Below are 19,390 nucleotides of genomic sequence, written 5' to 3'. Positions count from 1 at the left end.
CTCCGCTCCGCTCCGGGCGGCCCCAGACACGGGCTTCTCCGAGCAGCACCCGCGGCCCGCCCGGCGCTGCCGCCTCCCCGAACCCCTGGCTCCGGGGGGCAATGAGGGGGCGGTGGAAGGGGCACTGCTCCTCCGGCATTACTTAGAGAAGCGAGACCGCCCCGCCCTCCCGCCGGCCCTCCCTCTCTCCCGCCCGGGCCCGCGCGCCACTCCGCCAGAGGGTAAGTTGGGAGTGTTTCACCCCCACCGACAGCTCTCCCTCCCCTTTCTCCCCCCCCTTCAAAGTTTTCTTAGGAGTGGGGAGAGGGGTTGGGGAGGAAGAGGGTCCAGCCAGCCCCCGTCCTTACCCTCTCCCTGTCTAACTCACCCCCGCCTCCCTTCCCCTCCATCCCCTGCGCGCCGCTGCCCCTCCGGAGCAGCGCTCCGAACTGACAATTGGAGCGCGGCTCCTTTAAGAGCCCGGCTTTGCCTCCCGGTAGCTGAAGGTCATTAAACACAAAAGCTCTCAGCGCTGCGGTCCAATATAGCGCATGCGCCCTGCCCGAGGACTGGCAGAGAGACGGCAATATGGCGAGAATGCCTGGCAGCGGGGACTGTAACACCAGCGCGGGCGGCAGCGCCAGCGCCGCCGCCGCCGCCGCCGAGAACAATGGGGAGCGGGGCGAGGGCGAGCGCGGTGCGGGGGGCCGCGGCCGCCGCCACGGCCGCCCGCACTACTGCAGCGCGGGCGAGGAGGAGGAGGAAGAGGAGGAGGACGACGAGATCCAGGAGGTGCAGATAACGGGGGACGAGGAGGAGGAGGACGGAGGTGGGGGGCTGGAGGAGGACGAGGAGGAGGAAGAGGAGGAGGAAGAGATGGGGCTGGACTGGGATGAGCCCCTGGAACCCGAGGACTCGGCCGGGGAGGAGCTGGAACCCGAGCCGGTCCATATGATCAATATGGACCAGAGCGCCGCGCTGGAGCCCGAGGCGCCGCCGCGATTGCTGGCGCCCCGGGCCCGCGGCGGGCCGCCCGGGGACAGCGCCGAGCTGGACCCCGACGTGCTGCAGCGCCCCGAGCGGGCCCGGCTGAGCGAGAACACCCGGCTGGCCACCCGCTACGCCGTGCGCATCTTCCGGGAGTACCTGAGCGAGAAGGCGCAGAGCCCGGACTTCGAGACCATGGACAAGGGGGCGCTGTGCCGCGTGCTGCGCTCTTTCTACGCCGAGGCCCGCTCCAAGAGCGGCCAGCTCTACAGCAAGTCGTCGCTCATCAGCATCCGCAGCTCCCTCAACCGCTACCTCAACGAGCCCCCGTACTGCCGCACGCTCGACCTCACCAAGGACCCCGAGCTGCGCAGCGCCAACCTGACGCTGGCCGCGGTCATCCGCAAGCTCGAGGAGCAGGGCGCCGGGCCCGTGGTGCAGAAGCAAGCCATCACGCGTGCCGACCTGCGCAAGCTGTACACCTCCAGCGTCTTCAGCACCAACACGCCCTTCGGGCTGCTCAACAAGGTCTGGTTCGAGACGTGCATGTACTTCTGCACGCGCGGCCGCGAGAACCAGCGCGAGCTGGAGGAGGACTCCTTTGGGCTGGCTATGGACGAGGACGGCCGCAAGTTCGTCTACTTTAAGTCCCTCGGGCCCTACCACAAGTCGCGCTCGTCGTCGTGGAGCAAGAAGCGTGCCGAGAGCAGCGACGAGGAGAACTTGCCCCGCATGTACGAGACGGGCACCGAGTTCTGCCCCTACGCCAGCTTCGTAAAGTACCTGTCGAAGCGCAACCCCCTCTGCAAGGCGTTCTTCCAGCGGCCCCGGGACCACTGCAGCGAGGGCGATGTGACCTGGTACGAGAACAAAGCCATCGGCAAGAACTTGCTGGGCACCAGGATGCAGATGCTCTCGAAGGCGGCCAAGCTCTCCAAGACCTACACCAACCACTGCATCGGCGCCGTCTCCATCGCCACGCTCAACAGCATCGCGGGCATCGGCACCAAACTGGGCTCGTTTTTTTTTTTTTTTCATCCCCTCCCACCACCACCGCCCCCAGCCGCCCTCGCTGGGGAACACCTATATCCTCCCCAAAGACAGCCAGGTCGGGCCCGACGTGAAATCCGAGGCTGCGCCCAAGCGCGCTCTGTACGAGTCGGTGTTCGGGTCGGGGGATATCTGCGGCCCCTCTTCCCCCAAAAGACTTTGTATCCGCCCCTCGGAGCCTGTGGATGCGGTGGTGGTGGTTTCCGTGAAACACGACCCCCTGCCTCTTCTTCCAGAAGCCAATGGGCACAGAAGCACCAATTCTCCCACAGTAGTTTCACCTGCTATTGTTTCCCCCACCCAGGTAACCAAACCAAACTCTATGCATGAAATGTTTCTCTGGTACCATTTGGGGACTAACTCGTGCTAATGTAGGTCGGGGTTGGGGGCGGGGAGGAGTTTTAAAAAGTACTAAATATACTGAATCAGATTGGATCTCACCCTTAGAAGCTTAACTCTTGGTGCTTTTCAGGAAAGTTTACATCTAATCTTAAAATATGTGAGAAGGCACGCTCCTTAAATCCCTGCTGCGCAGTTAAGGTTAAAACTTCAAAGTTCGCAGAACAAAAGGGTTGGAGGCAGCCGGGCTTTCCATTGAACGCATGAGTTCTCTAAGGCAGGGTGCAGGAATACCGGGCATATAAAGGAAGCAGTTACTTAAAATATATTTGAATAAAGTAACCATTAAAATATTCCCTTGCATATTCGCCATAACTTATGCAGATTTAAAAAAAATTCGATACTGACAAAGAAAACATGCCAAGCCCACTTCCTGTATGTGGGTGGGGAGTGGAGAGATGGGCAGCCCAGTGCCAGTTTATGCTGTAACAGGTAGCTGAACGTGAAGTGATGTTTGGGGTGTAGTTTCCATAAACTGAAGTCACTTGTTAATAGATGGGATATCTGCACTACCAGCACCCTGGGCACCAAACCTTGCTGCCTTTCCCTAGCCCCATGGGGCTCACCATCTAAGGGGGCAGATAAGACTTAAGAATATAGATATTTAATTAAGACCAAACAGCACAGTAGTGTGGCAAGAACACCCACAGTTAAGAGTTGTATGGGCCCAGAAGCTGAGCCACCTTGGGCAAATCAGTTCACCTCTCTGGGCTTTCAGAGTCCTCATCAAGGATTAAGGAACTGTTTTAATATTAAAATTATTTAATTCTAAGCAGTACCAAATTTTAGGTTGAGATTGAGGGCCTCCCTGGATGCTTCTTGTCTTATTATTTAGGGGAATATATTCATATTATTAAAATTGTGTTCATCTTTTGGAGACTCTTCTAGGAGCCAGAAACCAGAGGTCTCTGGGGACTGTGCTCTATTCTGCAGGCAGACGTAGCCACTGGAGCTTTTACAACTTTGACCTCCCTGCCATCAAGCAGAAGTAGGAATTTCGACTGTAGGTCTGGAGGTTGTAGTGCAGGCCCTTCAAGGAACAGATGTCCAGTACCTCTGTGCTGTTTCCGAAGTGGAAATTCCAGTTCTGGACAAACTGACCCTTTCAAAGGTTTACCAGCTAATCAGCAAGCCTCAAGGCCAGCAGAGAAAGGGGCTGTGAATGGTAATATAAACACCAAAGTTCTCTAAAATACACAAGACCTGTAGACTATGTGTGTTTCTGTACTTCCGGTGTGCGTGGTACATTTCTGGCAGATCAGGGGGTGGGTTTATGGAGTTGTGAGGGCCCAGAGGAGAAGTCTTCTTTGGCGAATTTCGGCTTGCTTTTTCTTTGAAAGCAAAAATAAATGTTCACATTCTTCTGATCAAGTAAGACCCTTAAAACATCCTGGTTTAGAGTAGCACCTGATTAAGAGTTAAACGCCTGAGAAAGCTTATTAAAGTCTAGATCTGCTTAGAATCATAATGAAACCGTTTGTCTACTGGCGTCTGTCCGCTGGTTTCTTGACATCGTTCTCCTATAGAATCATGACTTAAGATTCACAAAAGATGGAGGAGGGAGTTGCTTAGTGGGTTTTGTTTGGGTCTAAGGAATGCAGTTGCCCTGTCACAGTCTCGTGTCCACTGAGTAAGGTAAATTGGTTCTCTAAACCTGACTACTGATTCTTTTCTTTTTCTGAGATATAGTCAGATAAATATAGATTAAAGTTAAATATAGATTTGAATGTCCATATGCTGGCTGGATGGTTATTATGCAAACATTATTTTAGTTAAGCTCCTTGTAGTTAAAACACTACAAAAAGTTGTGCTTTTTGCACATATCTCAGTCAGCTTCTCATTTATGTTTAAGTTTTTTTAATCAGCATTGTGAAATTTTAAAGAAACTCTTCAGTAACTCCTGTAAAGCTCTCTTCGGAAGTCTGAGCATTCTAAGAATGAAACGAATGTTTAGTTTATGTAGAAAGCCGATACTAAACTTTTTCCTCTTGTATTTATTAAAATCGCTGTACCATCTGAGGTCCAGGGCATTTTCTGGGGATTGTTGACTGGCCGGGGTTACTGGCCCAAGCCGCTGCTTCAGGAGGTCAACTCCTCTTGCCGGTCATTAGTCTTCAGGAAATGCTGTGTGTACCTTGAGCTTCAGTCATTATTACTTAATTATAAACATAGGCTGTCTAACCTTAATATCGGCTAGGGTCATCAGGTGGTATTGCACGGAATTCCACTGTTGACCGTATGATTCCAGACTTCTTGGTAATACTCACACCCTGAAGCTCTGATCTCTTCTAACATTGCAAGTTTCTCAAAAAATGAAGAGCCTGTTACTTTAAGTGCATTCACTCTTTTTACTTTTTCAGAGTGTTACTGAGTGTGTCATTTGTGGGACTGGTTTTAAAATGAATGCATTCAAGGATTAACGATTATGGAATCTGTGATTTTTACTCATGTGAAGTTCCTGGCTTTTGTTGATTTTGTGGGGGGCGGGGAGGAGTTGTGGTGATGGTTGTGATGGTTGCTTTAAGAAGTTCACTCTTTAATTCTCTGGAATGGCTGTTAAAAGCAAAGGGCAATTCTTGTCTTCCCTCCTCCTGCATAGCTGTTGTGACCTAAGATGATCCAGTTACTGGTGCAGCTTCCTAGCAATCTTGGAGATCACATGGTACATTTAAAAAGGTTTAGCACAGCCCATGCTACATTTTCAGAGCTGTTCTCCTTGCATGAAAATACAGTATTTTTCCTGCCTCACGGAACAATACTTCAGCTTAGATATCCATCCACAGAGATTTCTAACTTTAGTCTTTATTATTTATACAAAAGAACATAATAAGAGTTTATATTCTCTAAATATCATAGCTTTGTTGCTAAAGCTTCTATAGACCGTGCCTCTCTCCAGCACCAAACAAAAATGTAAAAATCAGTTCCCTAAAATATACTTAGACACATTCGTAAGCTTGTGCCAAAGTTGTCTTCAGTTGTTCTTATTTGACTTTAACCAGATTATTTCCAGAAATACTTCTAAGGAGTTCTGCAGGTAGGAAATAAGTAGTGGAGAGATTCTGAAGTTGGTGGAGTACATCAGTGTGTCCATTTCATTGGCCTCACTAGGGGCCAGAGTGGGTCCTTACAGTTTCCCAGCTAAAAATTGGAGCGGCCTCTCTGTGGGGGCACTAGTAGTCCTTAATGACCTTGCCTTTGAGAAGTCAGATGTCAATAGCACTGGGGAACAGTCTCCATTCAGGTGCTTAGTGTGGGAAGGGAGGAGAAATATTCAATCTGTTTGCTTAATAGAAACAAACAAACAACCATGCATTTTATGTATTACCGAAATAATCGCCAAAGTCTTGTTTTTAATTTGGGAGGGCTACTCTCTTTCTTAAAGAGGGAATCAAACGTCTATAAACTTGAAGGGAGTAGTGGGTTTAACAGCCAAAGCAGTTGTAACAAGACTTTCTTGTAATGGTTATCTGGAGCTATTAGGATTAGCTGCCTTGTTTAAAACAGATATTTTCCTCATTTTTAATGTTAGTTTATGGCTACCTTCCTTTTTTCTGCTGCAGGAATATTTGATGTCCCATTCAGATTGGTGGAGAACCTAAATGTCAGTAATGTAACTATGTAACTTTTTTCATTCATGCAGGAAAGTCATTGAGCATCTACTAGTGTGGCGTTTGTACCAGGAATCTTTATAAATTAATCCATTTTCCACTTGGCAAGTAGTTGCATTGGCACGATTTTGGCCTCATTAACTATTAAAACCAGATCAAAATAAAGTTAAAAGGTGAAGCACTTAATGTTTTGCAGCAGTGATTTCGGGAAAGAAATCTGTATTTTTAACTCTTACATATTATTATTATAGTCATGATACAAGTGAATTATTTTAAATTGCTATGAACCCGCATGTATGTCAGTTCACTATTAAATCTGATCCAGGAAACAGGGAAAGAAGTGTTTGCTGCAAAACGAGAAAGTAGCTCGCATTCATTTAAAACTTAAATCTTTGTGTCACCCTGATTTTAAAATCTGGCTCCCCCAAACAAGTGTTACCTAAAAGCCCATCCTCTTGTCACTGCAAATGAGAGCCCCTTCTGCAGGTGGGATTGCTGAATCAGGTTCTGCCTTGCTAGGCCAGGCAAAACCCCACTGGTTATTTAATAAAAAAGTTCAGTTTCAAGTTAAACTTTTGGTGTCCTGGCTGCCATTTGAAAAGCAGAATTGATGTAGGAGTTGGCAGTGCGGTTACCCGAGTGGAAAATCTTGGGAACAAACGTATGAGGTGGGTCTGTCATTTGCTGGAACTTTATTTCTAGGACCTATTTTTACTTCTCTTGATTGATCCTTCACTGCATAACACCAGTTAGTCAGGATGCCTTTTTAAAGACTTCTCTGGACAATTGAGAAAGAGGAGAAGGTGGGGGAAATTAGTTGGTCCAAAAAGGGATATCGATGGACCTTGATGAACCAAAATGAAACAGATTTGAAACATTGCATGGGCAAAGTTTTTTATTGCACGCTAGTGGTGGTGTAAAGACACTGAATTCAAGTCAACCATTGTTGATGGAGCCTCTGTCTACCTGCTAAGTACTTGTCGAAAGGAGCAGGATGTGGTCCTTGCCCTCAGGGCTCAGTGGGGTTTGCAGGAGATGGGCAAGTTAGTGGGCCTCAGGCTGGAGTGATTGTCTGCTTGGTACGCACACATCACAGTGGAAACGATGAACTTTGAAGGTTAGGTTCTGTAAGATTTTAGGCTCCTTGGGTCTTTAGATTTGTAAAAGTTTCTCTTCGTCTGTTACTCTTCGAGAGAGGTCGGTCTCTGGATGGCATCGAGTCTTTATAACAGGGAATGAGTTTCTATTCTAGATCGTCTAGAAGGAAATGAGTGTTTAAGCCGGTTGAGATACCTCACCATAGCAAGGGCTGTATTTCCTAGTGCCCGTGGCTTTAAACGAGACAGCCCACCACGGTATATCCACTCTGCTGCAGCAGACCAAACCTACAGACATGTTTTAGGTTTCCAGTAATTCTCCCTGTCCTTCTGTTCAACTTTCTTTACACTAAGACTTCCTTTCAGCTTATATACTTTAACAACCTGACAGAGCCTGTTCTTTCTCTCTAAAAAAGATACATTTATATATGACTGCCAGCTTTTATTAGTCACTCTTTTTTTTTATTCATATCCTATCCTAAACTTGGTCCATGTATGGGATTTTTCAAAAACACAAAGCGGGAGATCTCTCATAGGACTGTAAACAGTCCAGAGTGTCCGAGCTTCTGATCAGACGTGTCACAGGCACTTTGCTCTGGGGCTGCTTTGGGAACCCCAGTGGGAACTTCCTTCTGGAAACCCACTGCATTCTGAGATCTGTGGTTCCTGTTGAGGGACTGCAAACACTTGAGCCCCTCCTGGCCCTCCAGGCAGTGAGTTTGGTTGTGTTTAATATGCGGGGTGCAGGGAAGTCACAGGGAGCGCTCCTCATACTGGAGGAGAGGTGTGAGGATGACGGAGGGCTCCCATGTTGTTGATGGAGTCCATGCATATAACCCTGGAAAGCTGAGAGACTTGGGGCAACCTTGAAGGGAGAGGATTGGGAGCCCGCCACAGCAGCTCAGTTATTCCCACATCACCAGCCCGTTCTGTGCCTCCCACCCCTCCACCTCAGCGACCCCCCAGTAGGCATTTGGAAATCACCTTTATCATGAAGACCTTTCCTGGGAGGATGTAGCCTCATTCACACCCTGAACAATTGCTTTCCCCTGATCACCTGGCAGTGAACCCTGGAAGATGGGCGTTTCGATCCGGTCTGGGAGGAAGGAGGTAAAAATGTGCTATCCGAAAAGGCTGACAGATTTAAGAGAGCATCAGGTTGTAGGCTTCTAGGAAAAAAGGAGAGGAATTCAGAAAGGAATGCTGAAGGATGGCAGAGATAAATGGCACTTCCTTTGTGAGTAATATGGTCACCAAATTAGAATGTCAGGACTAGTTTGGAAGCTTTTAATCATCATTTTCTAGTTTACTCTGTGTCTCCAGTGCAGGTGAACCCGGTTCAGTCCCTACCCTTCCTCTCAACCCAAGAAAAGCGAACTGTTCTTTATGGCACCTGTCCCATGTGGCTGCTTTCCCCCATGTGCCAGGGCCCGAGCTAGTAGATACACTATATATGTACATATATATTTATGTGGTATTTGTAATTTCTGCCCCCTTCCTTTAGACAGCATGGTCATGGATAATATATTCATTCAGATATATACAGATATAGGTGCATAAGTATGTGTATATAAACTTGATACATGAGGAAATCCTCCATTTTGTTATTGTGGCCTGAGAAGTAAGTGTTTGAAGGAATGTAACTTGTAACTTAGAAATGAGAGCTGTTTCAGCATTCCCAGCTTCCTTGCTGTTCTGGGTGAGCCCCTGGACTTGGTCCAGGCAGGAGCGAACGAGGGGCGTGCTCTGGCCACGGAATTCTCATCCTGTTGGGCCTCGGTCTGCAGAGACGAACGAGACTCCCTCCGTACAGAGTTTTGATGTCAGCTGTCACAACCTCTGACTGATTCTGTAGTTACGAAGTGGAGTGTAATCATTAATAATGACCAAGATATACCAGGGTTGTTTGTGGTTTCTCTTTCTTTTACCATCACTTGCGAACTTGTCAGAAATGCAAGATCTTTCCACGCCGTGCCCCTGAGTCATTTCTGCATTTTCACATGATTCCCAGGCAGTCGATGTGTGCAGACCATCTTGATGAGTAGGGACCCGTGTGGGCCCTCCTTTCGTTCTCATCCAGCCCCTCAAGGAGTTGTGGTTACCATTTCCGTTTTACAAAGGAGGAGACTGAGGTTTAACTAACCTTACTTGACTAACTTGCTTAAGGTCTCACAAGTGATCAGTAACTGTGCCTGGATTCGGATCCAGGCCCGTTCGATTCCAGAGTGTCTGCTTTTAAATCCGTAGTCTGTTGATTCCAAAATTCTTACCAGCCGTTCAAATAGGAAGAGCCAGTAAGGAGAAGGTGATAGAACATTGGATTGATCTTACTACCTGAGGTGCCTTCCTAGAGCAACTTCAGAAGAGAACTTGTTACCATCAAGCAAAAATAAGTAAATAAATAAATAGAGAACCGGGAAGAGGATTTGCAGGGAGCACGGGCCGTCGTGTTGCTGCGTGTGGTCCCCCAGCCCCGGAGCGGATCTGGGGACCACAGCTGCCTCTGGAGAAGCCCTGTCACACGGCGGTTAAGAACAGATGCCCATGCCAGACCCCTGGACAGAGTCAGTGGTCCAGGTTCCTGCTCAGTCGGTGGGGAAGGTGGTCACAGCCAGCCTGGCAGGGTCGCCCGTGTGAAGCGAATGACTGTTTGAGAGGTGCTGAAAGCCTGTGCGCTCTGGGAACGTTTTCTGTCGTTTTATTATCTTAGGACAGACTGTCTTCATATTTGAAAAACTGCTCGTCTTGGTGTTAAAGTCCCAGTCTCGGTCTTCAGTTTTCTCTTGTAAATCGCGTGTCTGGCTGCTGGGGGGGGGGGTGGAGGGCTCTGCTGTTTCTTCTTCAGGGGCCTGCCCAGACTCGGGCCAGTAGCAGTGGCTCTGCTCTCCTGGTTGCTGGGATGTCTCCAGGCGGCCTCTGGCTCACCAGGGCCCGCCTGTCTCTCGCTTACCTAAGAAAGCCTGTGGGGCGCCTGGCTGGCTCTGTCAGAAGAGAGTACAATTCCTGATCTTGGGGTCTTGAGTTGGAGCCCCATGTGGGGTGTGGAGATTACTTAAATAAATAAAACGTAAAAAGTAAAAAGAGAGAGAAAGTCCATCTCATCCCCGTGGATGCTTTGCCCCAAAGCCTGTTTTTCTCTCCTCTGCTTTTCCTTAAGATTTGCATGTGCTGTGGCCCCAGGCAGGATTGATCCCTACACCTTGTAGGTTTATTCTGCAGACTGCTCCCATTTCTCTTTCAAAAGCCTTGGAAATTTTTAAGTGCTAATGGGGGGGTAGGGAGAATTCCCATAATTGATGCCCAGACTCCATCAGATTTGCAAAAGTTGGCTTAGAATGAGATCAACAGGGGCACCTGGGTGGCACAGCAGTTAAGCGTCTGCCTTGGCTCAGGGCGTGATCCCGGCGTTATGGGATGGAGCCCCACATCGGGCTCCTCTGCTATGAGCCTGCTTCTTCCTCTCCCACTCCCCCTGCTTGTGTTCCCTCTCTCACTGGCTGTCTCTATCTCTGTCGAATGAATAAATAAATAAATAAATAAATCTTTAAAAAAAAAAAAAGAATGAGATCAACAGCTTTTTACAAGAGATGGAATTTTATTCGGAATGGTTTGCGATCCTGGGAGTGGTCATCACACTGGAGTTTTGACAGCATCGGGAAGGTCATTATAGTAATAACTTCCAGTATTCTAGAAGTAGGGCCTATATTTGGCTAGATCGTGTGTTGTGGTATTTGCATTTCCTTAATGCATAATTGGACTATAATTTTCTAAAACTCGACTTCTGTCTTGGAGATTATATAAATCAATAGACATTCCACTTAAGTTGAGGTGTAATAATATATGTTCTGAATAGACTGCAGACTCAGGGTAACAGGTGGTGTTTTGATGCAGTATTGCTGACCAGTTAACGACCTCTTGTGATATAAGTTGGACAAAGTGCTCTTATAAAGTAGAAATGATTGATATGACGATGCAGGGATTCATTACCATAATTTAGTTTGCCTTTCAATTATTCACAGTGTTCAGCCACCATGGTCCTTAAAGGGATAACTTTGTGGGTTTTTAGAATTGAATTAATTCTGTTAGTTAATAAATATAATTATCTATCTATTAATTTTATTAAGCCAGCTCATCTGGAATGTTGGCTTTTATGACATGCTTTCTGACAAAACTATACCTAAGTAGATTTTAGATATTTTCCTCCATCGTGAACAAATATCTGTTTTTTACTCCAGGGAAAAAAAACTTGCAGGATGTTTATTTTTCACTGGATTTAGGTAGCAGTTTAAAATCATGTTGCTGTAGAAACACACAGTTTCTTGTTTAGAAGTATAACAGGAATATTAGAAAACTGATTGAGATAGCTTCTTTTTCTTTTCCTTACAACTCCGTGTTCATTCACGTGTTAATTTTTTATAATTAACGATAGAATATTCATAATGCTAGTGATTTCGCTGTTTTCTGGATCATTTCATAAGCGGAAGGAGGAGGATGAGATTCTAGGTATGTTTCTCCAGTGGCTTTTTTTTTCTTTAACTTACGAAGAGGATCATGGGTTTCACTACCATCTCAAGGGATACATTTTAGAACCACCTCTTGGGAGGTGAGTGATGATCTAAGAAGAGAAAGGTCAAGATGAAGAATGCTGTCCAGAAAAACTCTGAAAATAGGGTTTATTTATAAAAGGCATTTATTGAGCACTTACTGTGTGCAAGGTGGGCATTTGGGGAGGTAAAGAATAACTTAGAAATAGTAAAGAGAAGACACTGGAGAAGCCAGAATGGCAATACCTAGGTAAAGTCAAAAGAAGGGCTAGTTGGGAGAGGAAGCAGAGGGTCTTGCCTCATTTAACGACTATTCATAAGTTATGTGTTACTGTCTAAGAAATGGGACGGAAGGTGGCTTAACGAAACTGAAGGACTAAACATTGAAATCTTAAAAATGTATAAGGAGCATGTGAAAACTTGGAAAAAATAAAATCTTGTCTTGTCAAAATTTAAGCCTTTTCTTTGCTATCACTTTGAGAACACGGCTATTTTCGATGTCCCAGCACGGAGCAGGGTGCCACGTTTCACTACCTGTCAGCCCCTCCAAATGTTCACCCAGTTGTCAAACCATGCGTCGTAAGGTGGAGTATTCGTGTAGTAACCCAAAGAAATTCCGAGTGGTTCTCCGTCATGGTTTACGTTTTTATTACCACTTTTGCAGTCACTAAAAGCCCGGCTCCTTTGGTGCCCAGCAGTATTTCCTTCACATTTTGGGCCTGTGGGATGTACTGTGAGTCCTTAGTGACACTCGGGTACTTGCGAATAGTGCTTTGCAGATTGCGAAGGTCTCTCGTGTATGTGACTTCGTTGTAAGGAAGCCAGGTAGGGCACTTTCTAGTGTCAGGTACTGGGTTAGATTGATGATGGGGGCACAGATCAAGTCCTTGTCCTTGGAGGACTCACTCACCGTCTTGTGGAGCAGACAGACAAGGAACATGAAAATAAACCCTGCTCGTGGGGTATGCCGTGATAGTCTCCACACACAAGCAAGCTGAAGGGGGAGCGGATAGGAAGGGGAGAAAAACTGACCCTTGGAGAGGTTAGGCAGTTTCTCAAGTTCACCTTGCTAGGGAGGAGCAAAGTTGAAGTCCCAGTTCTAACCCCAGGTCGAGGCCTCTTGTATGCTGGTACTTTTTTGCTATGATTTATAACTAAAGTAAAAAAAGCAGTTTTGCAGTTACATAGCACTAAAGAAAAGAAAAAGGACACTGAACCACAAGTGTTCACATGAATGTGTCTTTTATTATTTTTTTTTAAATATTTTATTGATTTGAGAGAGCACGGGCGGGGGAGGGAGAGGGAGAAGCAGGGCAGGGGAGGTGGGGAGGAGGGGGCTCAATCCCAGGATCATGATCTGAGCCCCGAAGGCAGACGCTTAACCCACTGAGCCACCCAGGCACCCCTGGATGTGTCTTTTAAAACTAAAAGGATCTTAATGTGATTTTTGTGCTTTTGAAGTTGCAAGAACATAAAAGGGAACATTCTGGATTAGGGTGAAATAGAATGGCCCAGTCTTCCAAATGTCAGCACATAGTCAAGACAACAGGGGCTGAGGGGCGCCTGGGTGGCTCAGTCCTTAAGCGTCTGCCTTCGGCTCAGGGCGTGATCCCGGAGTCCTGGGATCGAGCCCCACATCAGGCTCCTCCGCTGGGAGCCTGCTTCTTCCTCTCCCACTCCCCCTGCTTGTGTTCCCTCTCTCGTTGGCTGTCTCTCTCTCTCTCTCTGTGTCAAATAAATAAATAAATAATCTTAAAAAAAAAAAAAGACAACAGGGGCTGAAAGCTGTGGTTGGATTGATTTGGGGAACTTCTGTGGAGCCCCCGGTGCTGTGGTTGAGGGCTGGCCGCTCCCCTTCAGGTCTGGCACTGGGGCAGGTTGCGGGTCTCTGCCGGCCTATGACTGTTCTCTGCAGAGGTTGGGGACCTGCTCCCCAAGGCCTTCACTCTTTCCCACTTCACTCAGAGCACTTAATGAAAAGAAAAAGTGAGACCCGTTCTGATGCCGAGTTATAACTAGTAAAAAGAACCAATAAAAATGACTATAAAGTGCCTGACAAATAGAAACTGTTTAATAATACTAAGGCGCTTTATGGGGCAAGGGTTTACCTCTTGGCGCAGGATGACAGGGCTTCCTGCACAGGCAGACTTTCCCTTCTGCTCCTCTTGCAGGCGGTTCTCGCCCAGCCGGGACCAGGTAGCAAGACGGACTGTCAGCTTGGGGTCACTGGACTTCTTACTGCAGGACGATCGTAGGGAAGTGACAGCCACGACATGTGGCCCTTTTGTGGGTGACAACAGATAACGGGAGGGATAAAGGATACTTTGGGGACACAGGAGCCAAAGGGAAAACAAGGAAGAGATGCAGGAAAAAAAAGGGAAGGAGAGGTAAGTGGCCCAGGCATCTCCAGTCCTACAGGAAGTTTGGGGGAAATAAACATTCTCAATCAGTTCTCGGTAGACCTTGCAAAGGATAGACGAGTCAGAGCTGGGAGAATAATTACCCTGAATGGCCTTGGGCAAGTTACTTAGTTTCTCATCTCTTAGAGCAGGATAATGGGAATACTGTTGTGAGTAGTAAAAGCCCATAGCACGGGCTCAGTAACGGTAACTTTGTTAAAAAATTCTGTTGGTTAGCGATTATTGACCAGCTAGAGGAAAAGGAAAGGGATAGTATCATTTACAGCTGATCCTCAATATTCTCTTTCATTTTTTAAGAATTTTTTTTTTAAAGTAGGACTTGAACTTGATCTCTAAGATGGAGACCTGAGCTGAAATCAAGAGTGGGACATTTAACTGACTGAGCCACTCAGTGCCCCAAGATTTTATTTCTTAAGTAATCTCCACACCCATTGTGGGGCTTGAATTTAATAACCCCAAGATCGAGTCACATGCTCTACCAACTGAGCCTGCCACGTGCCCCCTCAATATTCTCTTTTAAAGCTAAGACAGAAGATCCAAAAAAAAATCACAAAATATTTATAAACACAAGTGAAAGAATGTAAACATGCAAAAAAAAACAACAACAACCAGTTGGAGAACCTGCATCTATGCTAAGAATAAAATAATGATCATGAGAAGGTGCATGATAAAAACTATAAAGTTCAGAGAGAGATGGATACTAAATTCTAGGTAGCCTTTTTTGAGTGGTGTGTAATTCACTGAAATACAAAAATAAAATTAAACTCTCAAGCTTTTATTCTCTCATTTATATCACGAAGAGGAAAATTTAAGTATACTTTATATAAAATGTTTAAAGGATTAATTTTGGACTAACTTTTAAGTAGGTCTTAAACAGCAAAGTTGAAATGACTTATAAATATTAGCAATATAAGTCTTCAGTGTTCAATAAAATTATCCCTCTCATTAAAAAATACACCATTTGATTTTTCCTAATTACAAGAGTTGAATTTATGGAAACTGATCTCTTTTTATTTATAATTTTCATTAGAATGTACTGATACCAGTAAAGCATAATCTAAATTTGTTTGAATAATCAAGTATCCCAATCCTATAGAATATATTAACTAGGATCTTTTAAACGTCTGTCATTAAAAACAATACTATGACCAGATGATAAATTGCAACACTGTTTTTTTGTTTTGTTTTGTTTTTTCCTTTTAATAATTTAAAAAACATTCTATGGCCACTTTGCAGCCCGAAAAGATCTCATCCAGATGTAAGAAAGAATATGAAACTTTCTAGCAATGTATTACATGGAACAGGGGCACTCTTTGTGTTAAAGTGCTAATTTGAGAGAGATTATGTCATTCTCTTAACTCTCTTTTCCTGCCTGACAAATACAATACTTGCTTAGCTGTCCTAAATCATGAAATAATTCACATTTTACTCTTAATTTCGTTTATGCCAACTTGTTTAGCAATGAAGTCAGTAACTATTGTCTACATCATGAACTACGAACATCATTAGCATTGGAAGCATTGCTTGGGGTGAGGGCTACACCTCTCATTCCTGAAGAATTCATCCCCGTGGTCAATCGAATTGCTAACATATACGAATAACATGTTTCTGTTAGTACTCATTGCACATGATTCCATCTAATCCCCATGACAGTCTTAAGAGTCTAGAGCGTTGAATAGCCTGCCCCAGGAGGGACAGGCAGTAAGGGCAAATTCAGGACTGGATTCAGGGTCTCTCGCTCGTCTGTTTATTCAGTGCATATTTACTGAGCATATAGTATGTGCTAGTCAGTGACAGCCAGTAAAGAGCAAGACAGAAGGTCTCATTTCTCATGGACTTGACATTCAAGTAGGAGTGACATTAAAACTAATGAAATGATCTTGAACAGACTAAATTGGCTGGGTGGCTACTCCCTCCTTCTGACGTGCCCCCCCATCTCCATCGCTTAGGTCCCACTTATACAGAAGCAGGCCATATACACACTGGCCATTTGTGGGAACCTAATCACGGGTGGGGGTCTGCATGAACCCAGGGCAGATGGAGCTGTGACTGGCTGCGTCCACTCTTCCCGATAAAGATGGCTCGCTGTTGGGTGAGTCACAGTGGACTTAAGTTTCCCTATAAGATAGTAGGGGAAGGACAGTAAGCTCATTTCTTAAGAACTCAAGTGGATAACACCTCTGACTACCTCGGTTTGTTAGGCAGGATGAGGAAACGGAGGCCCGGGGAGCTTGAGTAGCAGAATCTGGTCTAGAGTCAGGAATTAGTCCTGATTTATAGTCTCAGAATCTCTTTCTCGGTCGACAAAGCCCCCCTCTCCTCACTTGCTGGCTTATGTGTAACCTTTACGACGTGATTGCTTCAGACTTGACTCAGTTCGTGTTTGTGCTGGGCTTGGTTCTCCCCTGTCACCCACTGCAGCGTGAGCTGCTGAGGAACTGAGGTCTGTCTTCTCCGCAGCACATACTCCCCCCGATTGCCTCTCTCAATAGGTCTGTCGGAAATTCTGCTTTTCTCCCCATCCTGCAGAAGAAATCAGCTAAGGTGTTACTGATGGAATCAAAAGAAAATATTAACACAGGTGGTTACTTGTTCGGGAAACCCTTAGTCCATATTTGCGATGCTAAGGGATCCCGGATTAGCACCTGAGACTGGGAGAGGAGCTGGCACCGCGGCTGGTGAAACTAAACTGTGTCCGGCACCTCACCGGCTCTTAATCAGCTAACTCACCTAAACCAATTTACCAGAAGCCCTTCAGTGAGAGGACTATTACAGAAATACCTGGTCAGGTGACCTTTAGACTTCCTTCCCCTTAATCCCTCCCTAGGATCCTATCCTGGCAAGGAGATCTGCAGATCAAATTTTTACAAACCAAATGTTTGTAAATTAGATTGCAGTTTAAATGCACTGAAGGAAATTTTGTTTTGGAGCCTTCACTGCTCCTTGATGTAAATTCCAACGTCAGGTCGGTCTGTTTAACCACTCTTTGGCATACTGATAGGGTCTGCTGCCATTTCTATTTTCAGTATTTATGGGTTTTAAGGATGTGTATGTATATCTTTTTTACAATATTCAAACTAATGTGCTGTATAAAGTCATATATCTGACTTAATGTGTATCAACCTGTGGTTGAAATTTTCTAATCAATTTAGGGTTATTTTATCTCTGTTTGCCATACGCAGAGTAGCTCTTCAAAAAATAATGGTTGAATATTTTTAAGAGTGAGAGTTAGTATTTTCATGATTTTTATTTATTTTAGTCTTTAAATAACATCCGTTCCTGGGACATTGCCTCTTTTGCTCACTGCTTTATTCCCCCTGCCTGGTACAGTAGTTGGCACATTTTAGGTGCTCAAAAATATTCATAGAAATGAATAAAACTATTTTATGTTTACATTTTAAGGATAATTGATAATCTTTGCCCTCTTAGCTTTGAGCAGAAAGGATTTAAATATTTTGCCTTCATTTGAAAAAATGGAAACTAATTCTTTAGCTGTGAAGGTTAGAAATAAAAAGTTCCTCCAATCACACATTAAAGAAAAAAACGCCACCTTTCCTTAAACATTTTTGCACACCTACTGTGCGCCTCACTGTACTATGCTCTGAGTGTCAGATGGTTAAGACTGTGCCCCTGGAGATTAAGTCAAGTTCTGTTGCATAGGTTCCAAATTTAATTTGTTCTCTTCTGTTGATTTCTCCTCCTTCTTCTTCCTCCTCCTCTTCTTTTTTTTTTTTTTTTTTTTTTTTTTTTTTTTTTTTTTTTTTTTTTTTTTTAAGATTTTATGTATTGGTCAGAGAGAGCACACAAGCAGGGGGAGTGGCAGGCAGAGGGAAAAGAGGGCTCCTCACTGAGGAGGGAGCCTGATGTGGGGCTCTATGCCAGGACCCTGGGATCATGATCTGAGCTGAAGGCAGACACTTAACCAACTGAGCCACTCGGGCATCCCTCTTCTGTTGATTTCTTAGCACACGTAGGAATCACATACACCCAAGTGAATCACCACCTGGTGATAACTGGTGGTGGGAACAGCACTGACTTCACAGACGTGTGAGCCTGGTTGAGCCTGGTTGTGCACTCTGGGGACGAGGGAGGGACAGGACTAAGATGGACTTTGCCAAGGTGGCCAAACCTGGACTTCGGTCTCTCCCTCTGTGTTTTAGGTGGGGACCAGTGTTTACCTCTCTACCACAGGCCCACTCAAACTATCTTTTCTTTCCTTTTTTCCTTTCCTCATCTCCCTCATTTCCCCTCTGTCTCTCCCAGGCTCAACCTCCAACCTCATAACAGCTAAGAGAAACCCTTTTACAAAGGCACACGTTTGATGTCACAGAATCACGCAGTCTATCATATTTGCTCACATTATAGAGTTGAGAGTGTAAAACTGAAAATTTCTCAGGGAACTCCAACTTTAGGGGGTCAGTGTTAACAGTTTGGGTTCAGGGAGAAGAGTTCTGTTCACTTCCGGTCTGTGTCTGTCTGGCTAGTTACCTTGGGTTTTGTGGATAATTCTACTGTTAATTCTATTAATATTAAGACATGTCATACATATACTGTGATAGAAAATATCGATGACTATTGTCACTAACCCCATTTTACTTTTATGAGACTTGCTCATGGACTCCAGATGCCTTTATTTATTGTCCCCAGCTACAGAAAAGCAAATCAGTCCTCCCCCAGGGTCTTTAATATCATTTGGGAATTGATGTCTGTTCTGGTTTTAGGCACAACCTCCTTGGGTTATGGTTTCTTTTAAATTTAAAGAATAGTCTGAGGGGATCAAGGACAGTTAATAAAAGGATGCAAACCCACCTGCTTTTCCTTTTTCTTAGTACTTTTTTTTCCACTTGTCTGTTACTCTTGGTTCTTCTTTGGGCTTTAGTCTTTGTTTTCACTTCAAGGGGAAGCAGAGAGAACAGAGAAGGGAATAAGGATTTTGATCTGAGAGACATGCTAGACAGGGAAGTGTATGCACAAAGGCCTTGAGGCAGGAAAGAGCATGGAACATTCTAGAATATCCCAGGAAAGGATATTCTGGGCTTTGAGCATAGAGAGTGATGGGGAGTGGTGAGAGAGAAAGCTGACACATTCTCAGCAAGGACCTTATCAGTTCTAGGCCATGTTAAAGGTTTCAGATCTCATCCTATGGCCTGGGCGGTTATGGAAGGGTTTAAGCAAAGGAGGACAGGGTCCAATTTAACTTCCTTTTTTTTTTTTCTTTTTTATTTTTCTTTTCTTTTCTTTTTTTTTTTTTTTTTTTTTTTTTTTTTTTTTTTTTTTTTTTTTTTTTTTTTTTTTTTTTTTACAAA

At 45.2% G+C, this 19,390-nt stretch overlaps 1 protein-coding gene across 1 annotated transcript in view; it reads left to right on the top strand.

The window, feature by feature from the left end:
• Window positions 1–243: 243 nt before the first annotated feature.
• KCTD1 (potassium channel tetramerization domain containing 1) overlaps window positions 244–19,390 on the top strand; it is an 87,028-nt gene continuing 67,881 nt past the window's right edge. The window contains 2 exon segments of the mRNA XM_019796618.2: window positions 244–2,003; window positions 2,005–2,320. Of these exon segments, the coding sequence (XP_019652177.2) occupies window positions 568–2,003; window positions 2,005–2,320 (1,752 nt within the window). The 5' untranslated portion in view covers window positions 244–567.

This window comes from Ailuropoda melanoleuca, chromosome 14, assembly GCF_002007445.2.
Source record: "Ailuropoda melanoleuca isolate Jingjing chromosome 14, ASM200744v2, whole genome shotgun sequence".
NCBI lineage: Eukaryota > Metazoa > Chordata > Mammalia > Carnivora > Ursidae > Ailuropoda > Ailuropoda melanoleuca.
Note: the sequence above shows the minus strand (reverse complement) of the source record. Positions and strands in the feature narration are given on the sequence as shown.